Consider the following 18,081-nt stretch of genomic DNA (forward strand, 5'->3'; position numbering starts at 1 on the left):
GCGGGACCTCGGGGCGGGGTCTCGGGGCGCGGCCTCGGGGCGGGGCCTGAGTGGGGCTTGGGGGCGGGACCTCAGGGCCGGACTGCGGAACCTCGGGGCGGGGCCTCAGGGAGGGGCCTGGGGGACCTCGGGGCGGGGCTTCTGGACTGGGACGTTTGGACCTCGGGCCGGGGACCCTGCGCCACTTAGGACCTCGGGACGGGGCCTCGCTGGGACCCTGCGTGGATACTGGACCTCATGGCGGGACCACGGGGCCGGCCCCTGGCCAGGGGATTCAGCTGGGGAGGGCCTGGGAGCGGAGAGACCGCATCCCCGCGGCAGGGTGGGGTCGGCCTTCCGGAGAGGTGGGCGCACCGCTCCCGACTTTTCCTGGCGTGAACGCTGGGCTCCGAGGAGGACTAGTCCCCACATGGGCAGGTTTACTGCTGAAGGGGCTGCTGGCCTGACCCGGCCCCTCCGGCATTCTGGCCCTTCCCGCTGCCCTCCTGCCTGCTGTCTGCAAGGGCTCCCACAGGCTTGCGCACTCCTCTCGTTTCCCTTGCTTCTCGGGATTCATCCTCCAGCTCCAGTGCCCACAGCTCCTCTCCTTAACCTCCTGCCTACCCCCTGCACCAGCTCCTTGTCCTGTTTTTTTCTTCATGTGTTCATGTCCCACTGTTGCCCCCACTTCACGGTGGCAGGGCTGTCTCCTTTGCTGTAGCCCAGTGTATGGTACTGGGCAGACAACATGTGTAACAGGTGGTAGCTCATCACATTGGTCATGACTGCCACCCAGAGACAACTGGGCAGCTGTTTAGGGTACTACCCTGTTACTCCTGGAATCAGAAATGAACTCAGCCCCTGGAGGAACACAACAGATGAGAAACCCAGTAGGGGCAACCGTGGGGTTGAGTCAGGGAAGCTTCAGGACCGTCGTTGGGTCTTGGAAGCAACACTGATCCTTGACAGGAGTGGCAGGGAAGCCTATAGGAAGGACATAGCTGGGGAAGCTGTGCAGAGTCCAGGAGACCAGGCAGGCGGGTCTGAGTTCCTACATGGAGGGAAGGTCCACCATCCAGGGCTGCACCTTCCCTTAGCAGGAACAGTGTGTGCTAGCCACCAGGATTTCAGAATTGGTTGGGCTGATGGGGACACTACTTGCCTTCACTTGCCAGCAGGAGGCAATCTTCTACTGTGTTACCAGCTGCTAGACAGCATGGCACTTCTTGAAGACCAGCCAAGGTAGTTCAAATGGAAGAGTCCGAAGATGGCAGGGAGAGGAGGTACCCCAAGAACCACCGCAACTACAACCACAGCCCGTGCCAGCTGACCAGCAGGCAGCAGCACCATAGTGGCATGCCAGCTGACAGCTAACCTCACTTTATGATTTCACCTTCTTTATCTACTAACTTCAGAAAACACCAACTAGTTGAACAATGAATAAATGTAAATAAAATGCCTCTATTATATTTGAAAATATAATTGTAAATATGTTTTGAGATTAAGAGAAAATTTGCCAGAATGACCAAAGCCTTAGGACAGTTACTTCAAAACAGACATTTAGTGCATAACCATTCTCTCTTGGTTTGGTAGGATTTGGATTTACAGCTCTCACACCTTCCTCAGTTAACCAGGATGCTTAGAGATGGGTTGTCTTACTGCAAGTTTAAATTCTTCCTTGCTGCTAAAAAATATTAATTAAAACTCTTTCTCTGTGTCATGGGTTCCCGCAGGTCTGGGGTTGGAATAGACCCCTGAGGAAGACCGCACCATGCCTCTGGGCAGTGGGGTAAAGAGCCAGTACATGAAGCACTACCAGGAGCTGTTCTGGAAGTATGCGCAGTGCTACAGCATGCTGCTGGAGCAGGCACGTGCGCCCTGGCTCTGAACACCTGGTGACAGTACTGCCCTAGGATACTGTGGCCTCTCAGCGATGTCAGCCCCATACCCTGGTGCGTGCTCACAGAAGCCACAGAGGCCTCAGTGCTGGAGGAGTCCCAGTGGCCTGCTGGGGAGCAGGGCACGGAGGCTTGGGAGGAGCAGGATGCAGCACAGCCAGCACTGCCAGTGAAAGATGTGGAAGAAAAACCTGAACAGCAAGCCAGAATGAAAGGACAAGTTTTCTGTCCTCAATAGCAATCAAATGCCTTATTGCCAGAGGAAACAGGAAAGCAGTTACAAGACCCCAAAGATCATCCAGTAAAAAACAAAAAAACAAGCACCCATTCACTCTTAAAATGCTGGGGGGAGAAAGACTGGAAGGCAGAAGACTCCTAGCACCTGTGTAGGAAGCTGCTGTCAGAGGCAGCCTGTGCACTCTGTGGAGGGGGACAAGAGCAGGACAGCGAGGTTCCTCCACCGAAAGCCCCTGGGTGACAGTCCATGTGCTGCTATTCAGCAAGCCCTCAGACCCATGCCTGTCCTGAAGAGCTCCCCGAGGGACAAGACCTCCATCACGCAAGCTTCTCAGAGAACAGCTGGAGGCTGTTGTGTTGATGAATCTCGTCACCTACCCCCACAGGAGGGCAGAAGGTTGAAGCCATGGACACTGGGTTACTCGTGAAGACGAGCCCACAGGCCCCTGGTATTCTTGTAAGAGTTGTTTCAGAACGTCTCTTCTTTGAGGTGCTGACACCAGATGCCTTTAAACAGCTAAGAGGCTTCCGCTCCCCTCTGGGTGGCACAGGTAGACTGTGTCACTCATTGTAGAGGCTCCAACTCCACACTGGCGAGGTCCCCATCCTGCATGAGACTCAGTTTACTGGTGCATGTAGTTTTCTTTGTGAGAGAGTACCAAGCAAGAAGCACTCCCCGTGACCTGGCGTCCATCTGTGGTGAAGCAGGGCTGTGGTGGCTACTGCAGGTACAGAGGTGCTTGTGTTTCAGCTCACACCATCTTCACGTGGGTCGTGTGTTCAAGGATTGGGCTGGCGAGGCCCAGCTTCTCTGGATGGTCTCCGGGGTGCTCCCTCAGCACTTTAATAGACACATTCTAGTAGACACAGTGTGGCCACTGTGGCTAGGTGGTGATGAGTTGCTGTGAGCCAGCTCACCCCTCTTTAACCACAGCATTTCTCTTCAGAACACATAAGGTACAGCTGGCCACCATTACAGGCTGTGGACTCTAGCCTCTTCGGCCGCAGCTGGCAGGACATGTAGAACGCATGACCTGGAATCACATGGAATGGACTGAGATTGGCCCGTGGGGTGGGGACAGGGAAAGATACCATTAGAGACGCCCACACACCTTCTCTGCTCTTCCTTCCGTGGCACTTAGTGTTGACGATGTGTGGTGTTCCTGCTTCAGCCGATCTTAGCTGCACCTTGCGGGAGCGTGGGGACCTGAGCGTGCACAGCTGTATCTCAGTAGTGCCGCTCCTTTTGTGCATTTGCCTCTAGGGTGGGAAACAGTCTTCACACTCATTTCTCAGATGGTGGGTGGGTCTGTCCACTGATGAGGCCTGTCCAGGAAGGATGAGGGCATGTGCTCTAGGGAAATAAGCAGGTGCTCAGTCTACAGCTTAGCCCCTGAGGGCCTGTGTTTGGTTTTTACTAGACCCGAGGCTCAGCATGCCTGGGTTTTTACTCAGGGTCTCTGAACTGGCTCTTAGCACACAGACTAGTGTCACACCACATAAAGTGACCGTCTTGTCACTGTCAAGCCGTGAGAGTGCCTCCTGAGCGCTGTGGTCCTGAGGTGAACCTCTGCATGGAGAGCACACCTTGGTGTGGAGGAGGTACTTACCAAGAGGAAGTTCTACTTGATGTCTGACACCCTGGCTAGGAATTCTGGTGAACTTTGGTTTAATCTGTCACACATCTTTAAATGCTGTGGGAACCTGCAGGTCACAGGACCCTGGCATGGCATCAGCGTGGCTCAGGTGGTTTTACCCACCTGGCTGAGCATCATGTTGCATCTGACCATCTTGTAAAGATGGCTGGGTGCGGTGCCTGGAGCCCCACTCCTCCAGCCTGTGGTCTGCCGATACCTAGGAAACACTTGTCTTTGTGTGCTTTCCCCGACTCTAGGCAGAAGTGAGCCTGGAAGGCAGATTGGCCAGCCCCCCTTCTTTTTAAGCAGAAGACGTGAAGGGTCTTCTGATGTTCATGAACAACCAATGGCTGAGTGTGGGAGCTGTGTTCCCTCCTCTGTCCGAGCCCTCCATGATTGGGATCATCTTCCCTCTTCTCAAGGGCAGCAGTGACCTTCAAGCCTATGAATTTTTAAGTCATGACAATGTGATGTTCCTTCTTTCTTCTTTTTACCGGAACTGACGTGGTTGTAATCGTGTCTCTAATTCTTGGGACATATTGCAAGATGGAGATAGTTTAAATCTGCCTTCAGGTTGGAAAAAGTCTAATAAAACTTGTTGAGAATCCAGTATTATCTAAAATAAATGCTACATAAAGGCATTTAAAAAAAAACTTTCTGGGGTGTTTAGCAGATGAAATAGAAGAGAAACCTCCCCACCCAGGGATGTGAGGTGAACCCAGCAAGTGTCCTTGTGCAGTCAGCTGAGTCATGGGTAAGTGCAGGAGGACATGGCAGAGACAAGAATGGAGAAGGGGGTGCTTGGGCAGAGGCTCTGCCCCCCGTGAGCATGTGAATGGCCTACAACCCAGGCTTGGGCTTCTGTACCCACACAGGGCGGAGCGGGAAGAGCTCTGGCTCCCGCAGTGGAGTGACCTCCGTGGAGCATCGTCAGTGCAGGACCAGGGCCCCCTCCTGGCCTGCCTGACTGCTGGACTAGGAGTGGGGAAGGCCCAGAGAGCACTGAGCTTGGACTCCCCTCCTCACCCTGGGCAGAGGAAAGCCAGGGAGGCTTCCTGGTGCTTCCTCAACCCCTCAGGGGCTGCTCAGGAGCCAGAGGGAGAGTACTGAGGTGTCTGAGGTCTGGGCCTGGTTCTGGGAGGACAGAGATCTTGCTTTGTCCCATGTTGTTAGGAATAGCCATTAAGGAGACAGAATTGCAGCTTCCAAACAAGTGGAGGTGGGAGAGGGAGGAGAGTGCCAGGGATTCCAGAGAAGGCTAGGAAGGGGGACCAGGTCAAGGGAAATTGAACTGACAGAGGGGGAAATGCTCAAAATCATTAATAATCTGGACGTAGGTCATAGGTTAATGGGTCAAAGACAGTGAAACGGGTATGTACACATGAAGAACGGGCTCGGAGCGAAGGGGCTTTGGCATGCCAGCCAGTAAGGCCTGAGGAGGTTTTCAGGGTGACGTTAACATCAGACAGCGTGGGTTCTGTCAGAAGCCACAGCCAGAGACAGTAACAAAGACACAGAAAGCCACGAAGACACCAAATTCTGTGTGGAAATGCTAAATGGCTGTATGATATGAGGAAAATACCCCCAATGAAAAGACAAGGTAGAGCAGAGAGAAAACGTTGGGTGTTTGTAACTGAGCAGAGATTGCTGTGTGGGAGAATGACACTGCAAGTGACCCAAGCGTGACAAGGGTGGGGGGACACAGCCCCGGGTGGAGAGGCCAGGACCCTGCCTCTCTCAGCCTGCTGGAGGGAGGCCTGGGTCCCCCAGCCTTTGCCCCCGGCAGTGTGGCTCCCCTGGTCCGGGGAGACTGGCTCACAGGCTGGGCCTGCACCCCACACCCAGTCCTGCCTCTCCTGCCCTGAGCTCTAGCCTCCCCACGTGCAGCCACCCGTGAGGACGTGCCACCCCACCACTCTGTCTTAGAGCGCCCGTGCTCTGCCACCAGCACAGAGCTCAAGTGTTTCCTGAGGCTGCCATCAGCTGCCCACAGACACCATGCACTGGGCCCTGTGCTCCTCCTGCATGGATCCCGGGCACCTGGCACAGGCCCTCTAGTTTTTAGCAGGGGCTCCACAGTGACAACAGAATGTGTGAGAGGGACAAGTGCCTGTGAAGTGGCTGCCCACTCACCCGCCAGAAGCCACAGTGCCAGGCTGCTGCCATGGGAGGGGCCCCATGGTGCCTGGTGAAGGGATGTTGCCCTGTCTCCCAGCCACAGTCTACACCTGGGGCAGCGCCTGGGCCAGTGGAGCAACCCCTCAGGTCCACCGGCCGTTGCTGGGAAGGTGGAAGTGCACCTGGGGTCCTGCAAATGGCCGAGCCATCCCAGCAGAGGGGCCTGGCTAGTCTCCCCAGGGGAGAGGTGGCGAGGCCTGTGGTGACCACCACTCTGCCCAGGGGTCTGGAAACTCTTCAATCAGGGGTGCTCTTGGACCAGAGGGAGGGAAAGCCCAGCTCCTAGGTCCCTGCCCCTCCCACACACCTGTCACTCATGTCCTGTGACAGGGTCCCTCAGCTCTGCCCTTACAGGACAGCCCAAGTCTGGGGGTCTGAGGCCCCAGAGGGTCCCCAACCCTCAGGGACGCAGGGGAGGGCCTGGTGAGGGTGCGGTGTTTCCTGTGCCCTTCACTCCAGCGTTTCCACCTGGGGAGGGTGCCACTGTCAACTCAACCCCTTTGTGGCAGGAAACAGTGACTCTGTCTGGAAATGTAGGCTCCACTGACACTGGACGCACATGCACCTGCAACTTTTTACATAGATTTTGCAAAAGTGTGACAGAGGCAGTGTGTGAGACATGGCTGAGCGCTCTGGAGGCCCTGGGCAGCACAAAGTGCACCGCAGGGCGTGGCGAACATGAAGGAGTGGCCAGGCACTCTAGGTTCTGAGGACGTTTCATCTGCGTCTCAGTGTCACACACCCTCACCGGTTCTCAGGAGGCACGTGGTGACTGAGCTATAAAACTTCTGACTGGAGGGCAGGGGGAGGTGCTGCCCAGGCACGGCGTGGGCCCCACATATCCAAGGTCCACAGCACACGTGGGTGTCCCCACATATCAAGCCTGCAGAGTGGAGGAGTGGATGCTGAGCTCTGTCCACAAAGCATGGCCTTCCAGGTGGCCCTCGCCTCACTTCTGTTGGTCCTCTCAGAGGGAACATGGGTCGAAGGGCCCTCTGCGCAGGGCTGTCCAGGCCTCGGGCATCCGCAGCTCTTGGTAGGTACGTGGTGCAGGGGAGAAGGGGTGTCTGGCTACTGTTGGCAAACGTGAGACATCCCTCGCTCCATCTTCCTGATCTCACTGTTTCAGGTTTCCCTGGCTCTAGGACACAGGAGGTGTTGACTGTCAGCTCTCTGCCCTCTGTCAGCCCTGGCAGGGGAAGAGCTGGCTCCTCTCTGGGAGGCAAGCAGCCCTCAGGTGAAGCGCGGGGAGATGGGGAGGACCTGGCTGGGCCAAGCCCTCTGGGCAGGCAAGGGTGGCATGGCCATGGACGGGAGCATTCTGTCACCTTGATGGGAAAGGGATCTCCACAGTCAGGAGCTGGGCATTTGGTGAGAGAAGAAAGTGAAAATTCTGGATCTACTTCTACTCTTAAGACTAGATCCATAAGTTCCCAGAGAGCAGGGGTAAGCTGTGTTGGGCAGAACTGGGTAACACGGGGACACTGGGCCAGTGGACTGAGCAGGGAAGCAGAAGCTGGGCTCCCCGTCCTGACTTCTGTGCCAGGTGGCAGGAGTGGAGGCCAGGAGTCCTCCGGTTGCCAGGACAGAGCAGCACCCATGTCACCTTTTGAAAGGCCGCTGAGGGCTGGGCAGAGAGGGAGAGGCTGTAAGTGGCCACTCTCCACCCTGGCTCAGGTGGGTGAGTGGGACACTCTCAGCCCCATTCCTGCCCCAGGCGAATTCTCCTGACACACCAGGTAGACCAGGGGCTGGGCAGGAGACCCATCTTGCAGAACAAACCCGAGTTTTGACAAAGGAGATGTGCATCCCAACAGCCCCTGCTCTAAGCCAGAGCTGAATACTGACCCCAGGCCACCAATGAGGACACCTGGGAGGTGGAGCCTGGGAGCACGCCCAGCAGACGTTAGCACTCCCAGATCCAGGGCAGGCCTTCAGAGGGCCAGTGGTCCCTAAGGAAGAGGGGGCCACACAGGCAAAACGAGTGTACACCACACGAGTCCTCAAGCTGGCTGCAGCATCTAGGCACAGTGGACACCCTGGAGGGCACCACTTCCTCAGCCTGCCTGCGCCTCCCAGGCTGGCTGCGTGGGTACTGCCAGACGCCCAGGCCTGAGGAGTCGACGGACCTCAGGGCCCCGCAGAGAACACTGGGAGGTTCCTGGAAGGGACCCATCCTCCTCCATGCCAGGCGTGGCCTGGAGCCCTGGCTTGGAGTTGCAGAGGACCTGGTGCCCACAACCTCCACATCCTGCCCGTGGCTGGGCTCAGCCTCCCGCAGTGAGGCCTGCTGCACATGTAGTCTGTGTGCCTCAGATGTCCACCCAGACAGGAGGTGGCAGGGGTGGGAGCTCAGGAGGCCATGAGACATCACTGGAAGCTTCTGATGGTGGCCTTGGGGGCAAGGGATGTTGGCCCTTCCCTGACACATTTTGACTTCTCAAAGAGAAACACCATCCTGCTTGAATAGACTCCAGCGGGCATGTATGATTTCCTGGGAAACTTCACAAACTCCAGAATGCCCTGCAGCACAGGCACCACCCTGGGCTGGAGGTGCCCGGGGCAGCACTGTCAAGAGCATCACTTGAATTGGCTCCAGTCACACCCACCACCTGGGGGAGGCAGCCAGGGTGGACTGAGTGTGGACAGACTGGCCTGCTGGAGAGCCACAGTTAGGGCAGGAAGGCTGAGGTGCTTTTGGGAAACAACCTGGGCACGGCTCCCTGGCCGGGAGCAGCAGCCCAGGGGGGCGAGTCCAGGGGCTCGCACTTGACCACAGCAGCAGCCCTGGGAGCTCTGCAGTCACAGCCCCGAGCCAGGTGCTGGTGCTCGGGGCAGCTGGGTGTGCAGAGGTGGAGGGGAGGCTCTGGCTCCAGGCAGGCGCAGGGTGAAGGGAAGAAGGGAACAAGTTCCCTGCTGGCTTCAGTGGTGGCCTGGCTGTGGGGGTGAGCCCCTACCACACCATGCACGAGGTGCGGGGGGTGGACCTGGTGCCTGCAGTCCAACTCTGTCTTCAGGTGCATCCTGGTAGGAAAAGTGACCAGCTGTCTCTTGGCCATGTTGCTGGCTCCCAGCCACACCTGGCTGGGGGTGCAGATGTCCACTGCGTCCTCAGACCCAGAGTCATTTTCCATCTTGATTGGCACTTCAAGCAACAGGGCTGGACTGCGTGGGGCCCCTGGGGACACCAGCAGGCCGGGCAACTTGGCATCCTCAGGAGAGTAGCCCCCAGCTGGGAAGCACTGTGCTCCGGGCACAGGGAGCCTCTTCTCCAGACCGCTCTGCAGGGTGTGGCAGGGAGGATGCCCCTGTTCCTGCTGGAGGTCCCGTAGGGGTCTGCTTGGCCTGCTGCAGTAGGCACTGTGGGGAGAGCCTGGCAGGGGCGAGAGGGGTGAACTTCTGAAGGGGGTTGTGCCACTGGTACTGAGCATGCCCTGGGCTTCTGGGTAAGGCAGGCAGGAGACGTGGGACACGCCGCGCATGGATGGCCGCTCGATCCTGGTGGGCTGTGGCTTTGGCTTGTCTCGCTTGTCTGCCGTCCAGCTGGGGTGCCTCATGGGTGTTGGCATCTCCCAGCAGCAGTTGTGTGCCTGTGTCTCCCGCTGGCCTCTCCCTGCAGCACAGCCGCTCAGCACTCTCTCCTGCTCTGCGTCTTCCTGGTCGCTGCAGAGCAAGACAGCGTGGGGCTGAGTGACAGCTGATGGGCCTCCCCTGGGGTCGACCTCTTGGAAGGTGCTGGGTGAATCTGTGCTGGTAAACCCCAGCTCCATGTGCAGGGGCAGCTGCAGGCCAGGCCTCAGGCCCTGTGGTCCTCGACAGCCACCCAGCAGCCCGCAGGCCTGCCCCCTCCTGTCCTTCACCTCAGCTCCCGCAGCCCCAAGTCCAGGAAGGCTCAAGGGGGGCAGGCTGGTGCCAGGCCCGGCCTGCTTCCCACCCCGTGCTGTAGGAGGCACTTCTCTGGGACATGTGCCAGTCCAGCCGCACCCGCCGGTCAGGTCTGCCCTGGTGGGAAGGCTGTCAGACTGAAAAGCCACTCTGTGGCCAGGCCAGTGTGACAGGGACCACACCTGCATCACAGGAGACTGGCTGAGGGTGACACATGGTGGTCAGTCTGGGAAGGCAGACCCACTGGTCAGGGCAGAGTGGCAGGTAGGGGCCGCCGGGTGGTGTGGACGGGATGGGGAATGCAGAGGGTTTCCAAGAAAAGCCCACTCCTCCCTACTGCCCCTGCAGGTGGACACTGTCCAGGCTGAGAGCTGTGTGGACAGCACCAATGGCCAGGCCTAGTGGGTCCTGTCCCCGCAGTCAAGGCCACTGGTGGCCCCTCTCCACTCCTCTCTCTTTGGCCTCCGTAGTGACAGGGGCGGGGGGGGGGATGGCCGGCATCACTTACCCTGCAGCCCCTGTGGGGTCCAGGATGAGTTCAGGGCCACCCTTGAGGCACAGGCACAGGGCCCTGCTGGGAGCCCGGGTCCAGTGGCCAGTGTCCATCTGTGACCTGAACAGGGGAACGCAGTTTTCACCATTGCTGCTTCCTGCGGGGGTCAGAGGGAAAGCCTGTCACTGGGGTCCTGGAGGGCCCTGGTCTAGGTGCAGTGTGGCCCCCAAGTTCCTGAGCCGTAGTACCAGAGCAACAGGGCAACTGTCCCCGTGGGCCACCCTCCACCCTCAGAAGTGGCATTTCCACAGATCCCCAGGGCTGAGGGAGCCGGCTCTCCAGGGGACACGCTGTGTCTCGCCCAGGGGCTAAGGGCGTCAGAGGGACTTCAAGAAGTACCTGCAGTGAAGCTGGGCTTTGCACGAGGGTCTGGTCCACACAGAGCTGGGGTGGCCTGGGCCCTGTGGAGACAAGAGCCGAGTGGCATGAGTGTGCAGATGGGGCAGGCACATGGTGGCACTGTCACCCGAGGAGGGGGCCAGAGTTCCCACTCGCTTACTCCCACGGACTGCCAGGTCCTTCATCGGGGACAGATTCCAGACCATCTGAGACATGTCATTTTTTGAGCCAGGACAAGGAATTTGCTCTGGAGGTAGATCTGCCCACACAAGGCGTTTGATTTAGGGCTTGGACGTCTTCTTGGAAGGCCACAGGGAGAACGTGGACTCCAGGGGCAAAGTTCTCGAAGAGTCAGTATGAACAGATTGAGACCGCCGGCCGCGGTCTGGGGGAGGTGTGCGGTGACAGCCACCATCTCCTCCTAATGGTCTGTTCTCTTTTTAGAGGAGGAGCTGACCACTGGAAGATACCAGAGGACTTCCGCCCAGACCTGGCTGAGTCGCCCTCCCTCTGGGAGCTGTGGCCAGAGAGGCAGGGTTTCTGAGGGGAGCTGCACTTCCTGGGAACCCCATTTTCATCACTGTGAGTCTGTGGTCACAAAGTGCAGCCAGTGTCCACTCTGCATCAGAAATAGACACTCGTGAGGAAGAGAATCGCACAGTGGCTCCAAGTGTGGAGCGGGGCCACAGCCTGTCACACACCCGTCAGGAAAGGCTCCGGGAGACGACATTTGTCACCTGGCTGCAGGCCTGTCTGCCCCAGAGCGCCTTCGAGGGCGAGACTGGTGGGTCTGTGTTCTCCGGTGGCCGCCCTCATCCTCCTGGGTTTTAACAAGGCTGTGAGTGTGGGGTCCCCCGCGGTGCCTCCCCTGGCCCGGCCACACACCACAGGGACCCCACACCTGCGCCCTCTGCTGGGCTCCAGGGGGCAGGGATGCTGCTCTCCAGGTCAGCTCCAGAGGAGCCCAGGCTGAGTCCTGGGACCCTGCGTCAGACCCAGCTCAACCGGGAGAGCAGGAGAACGTGGTGCGTGCAGCTGGGGCTCCTCGGAGCGAGCCCAGCAGGCCCCAGGCTGCCCCCACCTGTCCGCCTGAGCAGAGCCGGGTTCTGGCCTGGCCTGATCTCAGCCCTCGCACCTTCTCCACTGGGGGCGGCCCTCCCTGGGGGCTCCCATCTCTCATCCTTAGCAGTTAGGATGGGCACAGGCCTGTCAGACAGGCAGAACCAAAGGGGACCTGGTGTGCCCAGGCTGGAGCCTGTCCTGGAAGCCACCCTCCATCCGCCCTGCACACAGCAGAATGAGGAGGAGGAACACGGGACCCAGGTGTGGGGGGAAACACTGAGGCCACCAGATCTCCTCACTGAGAGCCTCCCAGAGGGACAGGAGGTGAGGGAGGCCCTGCAGAAGGACAGACCTTGGGCCCTGGCCTCCAGCCTTGGCATCTGGTCAGGGCCCGCGATGAGGCACCCACCACTTTGTGGGGTCCAGTGGGCCAACCCTGACCCAGCGGAGTCCCCTTTCCGTGGACGAGGACTGAGGACAGTCGTCTGGGTTGCTGGGCAGGCAGGTGCTGGTGTGGTGGAGCCCCAGGCCTGAGCCCTCGACGGCTCGGGGCCCATCTAGATGAATCTCGGGAGAGCTGAGGAACACAGCCAGAGGAGGAAGAAGAGCTCCCCAGGCATGTCTGAGGAGCAGTGCCACCCAGCCTGCCTCGCCGGGTCCCTGTGAACAGCCAGCACACTGCTCCTGTCCCGGGGGGAGCCGGAGGACTTGCAGCTAGAGGGTGAAGGGCAGAACGATGGGGCAGGATTTCCGGCAATGCCAGGGAGGAGCGGGCAGTCTCTCCAGAACGGCCGGCTTGTTGTGTGTGAGCAGAGCCCACAGCCTGGAGGCTGTGGGGGGTCCTAGCTGATGGCCCATCAGTGTGCCAAGTCAGAGGCCTGCTCAAGTCTCCTTCCTGCTGGCCCTGGCTGCCCTTCCAAGTGGAGAACCACAGACAGAAACGCAGGGCCACAAGTGATTTCTGAGAGCAGCTGCAGGCTGAAGGGACAGGCCGAGGGCCAGGGCTGAGCACAGCAGAGGCTGACTCGTGACAGAGACCAGGTCTCTGGCCTTCACCTGAGGACCTGCAGAGGGGCCAGCCCAGTTCTGTGAGGCCCATCCAAAAGAGGGGCAAGGAGGACAGCCCTGAGGAGGCCCAGGAGTGCTGTCCACAGGCCCGACTGCCCTTAGGAGGGACTAGGCCTCTAGGAGGAGATGCCAGGGCCCTTGTTCCCTGAGCATCCTGCAGCTGGACAGCTCCTGCGAGGGGGAGGCCAGGTGGTTTTGGCTAGAACTGGGGTGCCTATCGGAGACCGTGCTGGAGAGCCCCCCGCCTCTGGCACCATGTTGTCCAAGCCACACTGGCTGAGGTGATCCTCTGTGGCCCTGGCTCTGAGTGCGCTCTGGGAGCATTCTGCAGCTCACTGAGGCCGGAGGAGGGGCTGGGGATGGGGGACCTTCCCACACAGAGCCCCCACATGGGGTTCCAAGGAGTCATCTCCCGCGCTCGGGGGAAAGGTGAATGGGAAACACAGGTGGCCCCTTCTAAGACACAGCAGACAGTGTGCCCCAGAAAACCTCGCCCTGGGTGTTTTCCACTTCTGAAAAGCTCAGAAAGCCTGGCAGGACCAGGCTCGATGGACAGGGCCCTGCAGCAGCACAGCCACTGACCCCGGATGGGCCACTGACTCGAGGCGGGCGAGGAAGAAGGCCCGGAGGCGGCAGGCCAAGGCACCGTCCTCGTGTGGAGTGGTTCTCTGGCAGGCCAGCATGGGTCAGTCAGGATGGGCAGGATGGGAAGCTAGTGTCTGCAGACGAGGGTTTGAAACAGTTTTTCCTAATGGTTGTCACCTCCCTGGTGACACACTACTTGACAGAAATGAACAAAGACGACACCGGGCCCGCTACATGTCAGGTGCTTTGTGCTGCATGACTCCTGCTCACCTGGGGTCCACTGTGGCCGAGGTGTCCACCCTGTGCTTGGCCCTCAGAAACGCACCCTTCATCTTCACCTCTGCCAAGGCCGGCAGGAGGACAGGCGCCACGGTGCAGAACAGGGAGAGCCGCGGGGGCAGGATGCTTCCTGATGGTGCCTTCTTCTTCTGACCCAGCAAGAATTTTAGTTTCCCTTGAAACTGCATCATCTGGCAGGTGAGAGCAGAAGGGGCTCAGCGGGCAGGACAGCTGAAGCGTGGCTGGGAGGGTGTGGAGGACGCTCTGCTCTTGGGCCCTGCCCACATGCAGGTCTGCCTCCTGCCAACCAGCCCCACCCAGGCCTTCAGGGTGACTTGGTGGCTCTGTGACGGGTGTCGCCTTGCAGGGACAGGGTGTTCTTGTGTGAGCGCTCATGGCTTTGTGCACGCACACAGGTGGCACCAGTGCCTTGGCTTAGGCTGCCATCAACGAGAGCCTAAGCCACCAGCTGCCTGCCTGGTAGCAACTGTGGTGGTTCTCTGAGGGCTATTTCAGCTTAAATGTTCCGTTTCTAAATTATCAGGACCAGACCAGAGTCCAGAGTCCAGGTGAGGAGAAGAGATCCCCAGAGCCCACAGTCCAGATGGGGAGAGGGGAACCCCTAGAGCTCAAAGTCAGGGAGGAGAGACGCCAGAGCCAAATGTCAGGTGAGGAATGGGGAGAGAGGATTCCCCAAGCCCACAGTCCAGGGGGACAGGACACCCAGAGCCCAGGGAGGTGGGACCCCAGCCCTCGGTCCCATTGGGGTGTGACAGGCAGTGGTCACAGGAGTCCCTGGTCATGGGTCCTGGCACAGGCCTGGAAGCTGAGCCCCAAGGTCCTGTGCAGCCAGGGCGTGGGTGAGAGACCTGCTGGGAGGAGGGCAGGGCCCTGTGGCTCTCGGCACAGCATGAACCAGAGGAGTGGGCAGGTGCAGGGACCCAGGTGCAGGCTCCACAGAGGCAAACGCTGGGGGGCCTGCGGGGTGGGCAGGGGCTGGAGGACCCTTGCTCAGCCGCTCCCAGGAGGAGGACGCCTCCCTCTCAGTGAGGAGCTGGAAGAGGACACGATGGGTCAAGAAGTGGAGACCCCCAGAGCAAGTCTGTGAAGGAAGAGGCGGCAACCAGAGGCTTGGGCAGGACCACGGGGGTCCCAGCAGACTCTGCTGAAGGCTAGGGTGTGTCAGGAACGGCTTTAGGTAAGGCCCAACTCCCCTCCAACACAAAGTGACCTCCATTTCCAAGGGCTTTGCCTGTGACCTGCAGTGGGTCCCACCTGCCCCCCGCACCAGTCCTTCACACCCGGTGGTGTCAAGGGGACACGTGGAGCCTCTGGAGACCCCACCAGGGCTCCTCCTCTCTGTCCAAGGGTGCAGGGTCCCCTCTACCCCAGGGCAGGAGGGACCCAGGGGTCGGGGAGCCAGAGTGGGCTGCAGGTCAGGTCCCGCTCAGGTCCCACCCACTCACCAGAAAGCCAGAGGTGCTATCCAGCAGGCAGCGCACGCGGCAGACGAAGCACCGGGTCAGGAAGGCTGAGTACTCGGTGGGAGAGCCAGAGCCTCCCTCCTGGGCCCTGAGCAGCCTCCGCAGCACACTGTCATCTCCTGCAGGACAGCCCAGGGAGTGGTGGTGAGGCTGGGAGACGCTGGCCAGGAGGGAGCCACATGTGCCCAAGGTGGGCTTGCACACTGTGTGGGAGCCATTCAGCCCTCCACGTGGCCCTGACTCCCCGCAGTCCTGGAGAGACCGCTGCCACGGGGTCTACCTTCACGGTCCCCTGCCTTTACCATATCTGTAAAGCCTCCCTGCTCCAGAAGCCTGAGGTTGGTCTGTTCATCCAGCTCTGCAAGCTGAATCATGCTGCTGCCTGAGGCTGAGCTGGACACCTTTCCTGGAATCAGTGTGTGTGTGTGTGTGTGTGTGTGTGTGTGTGTGTGTGTGTGTGGTGTGAAAGATGCAGTGAATGGGATCCCAGGGAGATGCCACCCACCCCAGGACCCCTGCCTGGCCCCTCCACGTCCACCATCACCTGTTCCCCAGAGGTAAGGGCACCAGCCCTGAAGAGCCAACATTTCCAGGGGCTTTTTCAGATCTTGTAAACTGGGCCAAGAAACTTCCTGGCAGCCAGGAGCCTGAGGGAGTTTGTGAAGCCAGAGACCGCGCAACTCCAAGAGGTGGCAAGGACTGGGTCTCAGCCCGCAGGGTGCCTGCAGTCTGTGTCCCAAGGGTCCCAGGAGGACATGCTCAGACCCCAGCTCCTGGTACCTCTGCAAGGTGACGTAGCTCTGAGAGCCGGGGCCTTGGTGTCAGCCACTGGGCCGTGTCCTTGAAGGGCAGTGGGACACCAGCCTCCCTCTCCCTCTTCACATCACGGCCAGGAGGTCAGCAGTTTTGCTCCTCCAGCAGCCCCCACCACGATGTGCTGCCCCCCAGGTCTGAAAGCAGTGATCCCACAACCATGATGAAGCACCCAATCTGAGCTAAAGAAACCTTCCTTCTTTATAAATCGGTCCCCTCCGGTTCTTGTCCTAGGGGTGGAGGGCCAACCACAAAGGGTGTCCTAGGCCTGGCTACAGAGCACAGCAGAGCGGCTGGGCACCGACACCCTCGGGAGCCACTCACGGTGCCGTGTGACCAGCCCACTGTCGGACTGCTGGGTGGGGAGGTCTCTGGGAAGCAGGATCCAGTGTGGAGTCCCACATGGCGGCAGAGGAAAAAGAGGTGTCAGCTGTGTGCACAGTGCTCCGAGCTGCCTACCCACCTGTGTCTGGGCGCGGGGGCTGGCCGAGCCCCTGGGGGGGGTCCATGGCCCAGTGCAGCTGCCGGCAGAAGTCCTGGCGGTCCTCGACATGGATGTAGTCATAAATGTTTTGGTGCATCACATCCGTCTGAAACATGGAAGAAGTCATGTCGGCCTTCACCTGAACTGGCCCTTATTCCAGGGACTCTTACTCCAGTTGTTAAACTGCAAAACCCCTAGGTCCACCTGTAAAAGCCAGGTCCACCTGTAAAAGCCAGCCACGGTTATGGAGAGAAGTCCCCTGGCAGGAGCTCCCTGTTACGAATGTGACTAGTAAACTCACGCAGAGTGGATGAGCTCTGTGGTCAGGCCTGTGGCCCTGACCTGGAGGGGTGGGTGGCAAGGCTGCCTGGCTGTGACTGTGGCCATGACTGAGAGGTACATTCAATCGCCCACAGGCTATAGGGTTTCGCAGAGAAGGGGCAGAGAGCAGCCCAGATGTGCTGCTGTCCTTGGTCAGTGTTGTCCAAGTCAGGGCTCTGGGGAGGGTAGCCTGGGGCCATGGGCAGAGACTCCTCGTGGTGGGAGTGGCCCCCGGAGGCCTCCCTGAAGAGCTGGTGGCTCTGTGCTTCTTCAGGAGCTCTGTGAATGAGCAGGGTGCAGGCTGGTGGGCCAGACGGGACAGGCAGCTCTGGGCCGGCAGAGAACTCCCGTGTGACCGCCAGCTGAGGGCCCAGGGCCAAGTGAGGAACCAGGGCCAGTTAAGTGAAGAGGGCGAGCTGAGGGGCAGGTCCAGGTGAGGGGCCAGGGCCAGGTGAGTGGACAGGGTCAGGTGAGGGGCCAGGCCCAGGTGAGGAGACAGGTCCAGGTGAGTGGACAGGGCCAGGTGAGAGTCCAGGGCCAGGTGAGGGCCCAAGGCCAAGTATGGGGCCAGGGCCAGGTTAGGGGACAGAGCCTGGCGAGTGGACAGGGCCAGGTGAGTGGATAGGGCCAGGTGAGGGGACATTGCCAGGTGAGGGGACAGGGTCTGGCCTTTCAAGGCCCCTCTATCCCAATCGTGGTTTGGCCCCACCTCAGGTGCTCTGCCATCCTCCAAGGCTCAGCAGTGGGGAGCCACGTCCTCTGGGTCGGTCCTGCCCACAGCACCACTGAGGCTGGCTCAGGCGTGGTGGCATGTTCTCATTTCCAGGCTGTGCTCTGGCTGTGTGGCCACACTCCAGCTGGGCTGTTCTCCTGCAGTAAATGCTTGCCTGCTTCACACCGGCCAGCGCAAAGGATGCCACAGGTCCATGGGGACAGCCACAGGTGGCCATTGTGTCCCAGGGAGAGGAGGTTCCATGGCAGAGGTGAGCAGGTTCCAGAACACACTCCCTCAGTGACACCTGGAGCTCAGACTGTCCCAGTACAGCCACCAACGTGGACAGGCCTCCTGTATGCGGCAACTCGGGTGTCATCCAGACTGAGTGTCTTGGCATGTACTCACTGGTCTTCAGATGTATGCGTGCCGTGTGCTGCATGTGGAGGCATGGACACATGCAGGTGTGTGCTGCCAGACTGTCTTTCTCTTGGTCACCGTCCAATCTGCCTCTTCCTCCTGGACCTGGGCTGCGTGCCCCTGGCTGACTCAACTCAACTCTGCAGG

The 18,081-nt window shown here is 59.7% G+C and overlaps 1 protein-coding gene and 1 long non-coding RNA gene across 3 annotated transcripts in view; one reads left to right on the plus strand and one right to left on the minus strand.

Moving 5' to 3' along the window:
• The first annotated feature begins 88 nt into the window (after positions 1-88).
• LOC144365947 (uncharacterized) lies at positions 89-4,360 on the plus strand. 2 transcript variants are annotated; one of them, XR_013424676.1, is made up of 2 exons: positions 89-1,425; positions 1,713-4,360. It is a non-coding gene; the product is annotated as an uncharacterized LOC144365947 (long non-coding RNA). The 2 variants fall into 2 exon arrangements; XR_013424675.1 differs by having other exon boundaries at positions 89-344.
• Positions 4,361-6,485: 2,125 nt separating this feature from the next.
• The window catches only part of Ahrr (aryl hydrocarbon receptor repressor), an 80,822-nt gene continuing 69,226 nt past the window's right edge, over positions 6,486-18,081 (minus strand). Inside the window, exons 6-11 of the mRNA XM_078018724.1 lie at positions 16,461-16,587; positions 15,167-15,303; positions 13,692-13,891; positions 10,707-10,768; positions 10,323-10,464; positions 6,486-9,592 (exon numbers count right to left, since the gene is read on the minus strand). Of these exons, the coding sequence (XP_077874850.1) occupies positions 8,602-9,592; positions 10,323-10,464; positions 10,707-10,768; positions 13,692-13,891; positions 15,167-15,303; positions 16,461-16,587 (1,659 nt within the window). The 3' untranslated portion in view covers positions 6,486-8,601. The remainder of the gene's footprint in view (positions 9,593-10,322; positions 10,465-10,706; positions 10,769-13,691; positions 13,892-15,166; positions 15,304-16,460; positions 16,588-18,081) is intronic.

The sequence above is a fragment of the Ictidomys tridecemlineatus genome, chromosome 1 (genome assembly GCF_052094955.1).
Source record: "Ictidomys tridecemlineatus isolate mIctTri1 chromosome 1, mIctTri1.hap1, whole genome shotgun sequence".
Lineage (NCBI taxonomy): Eukaryota > Metazoa > Chordata > Mammalia > Rodentia > Sciuridae > Ictidomys > Ictidomys tridecemlineatus.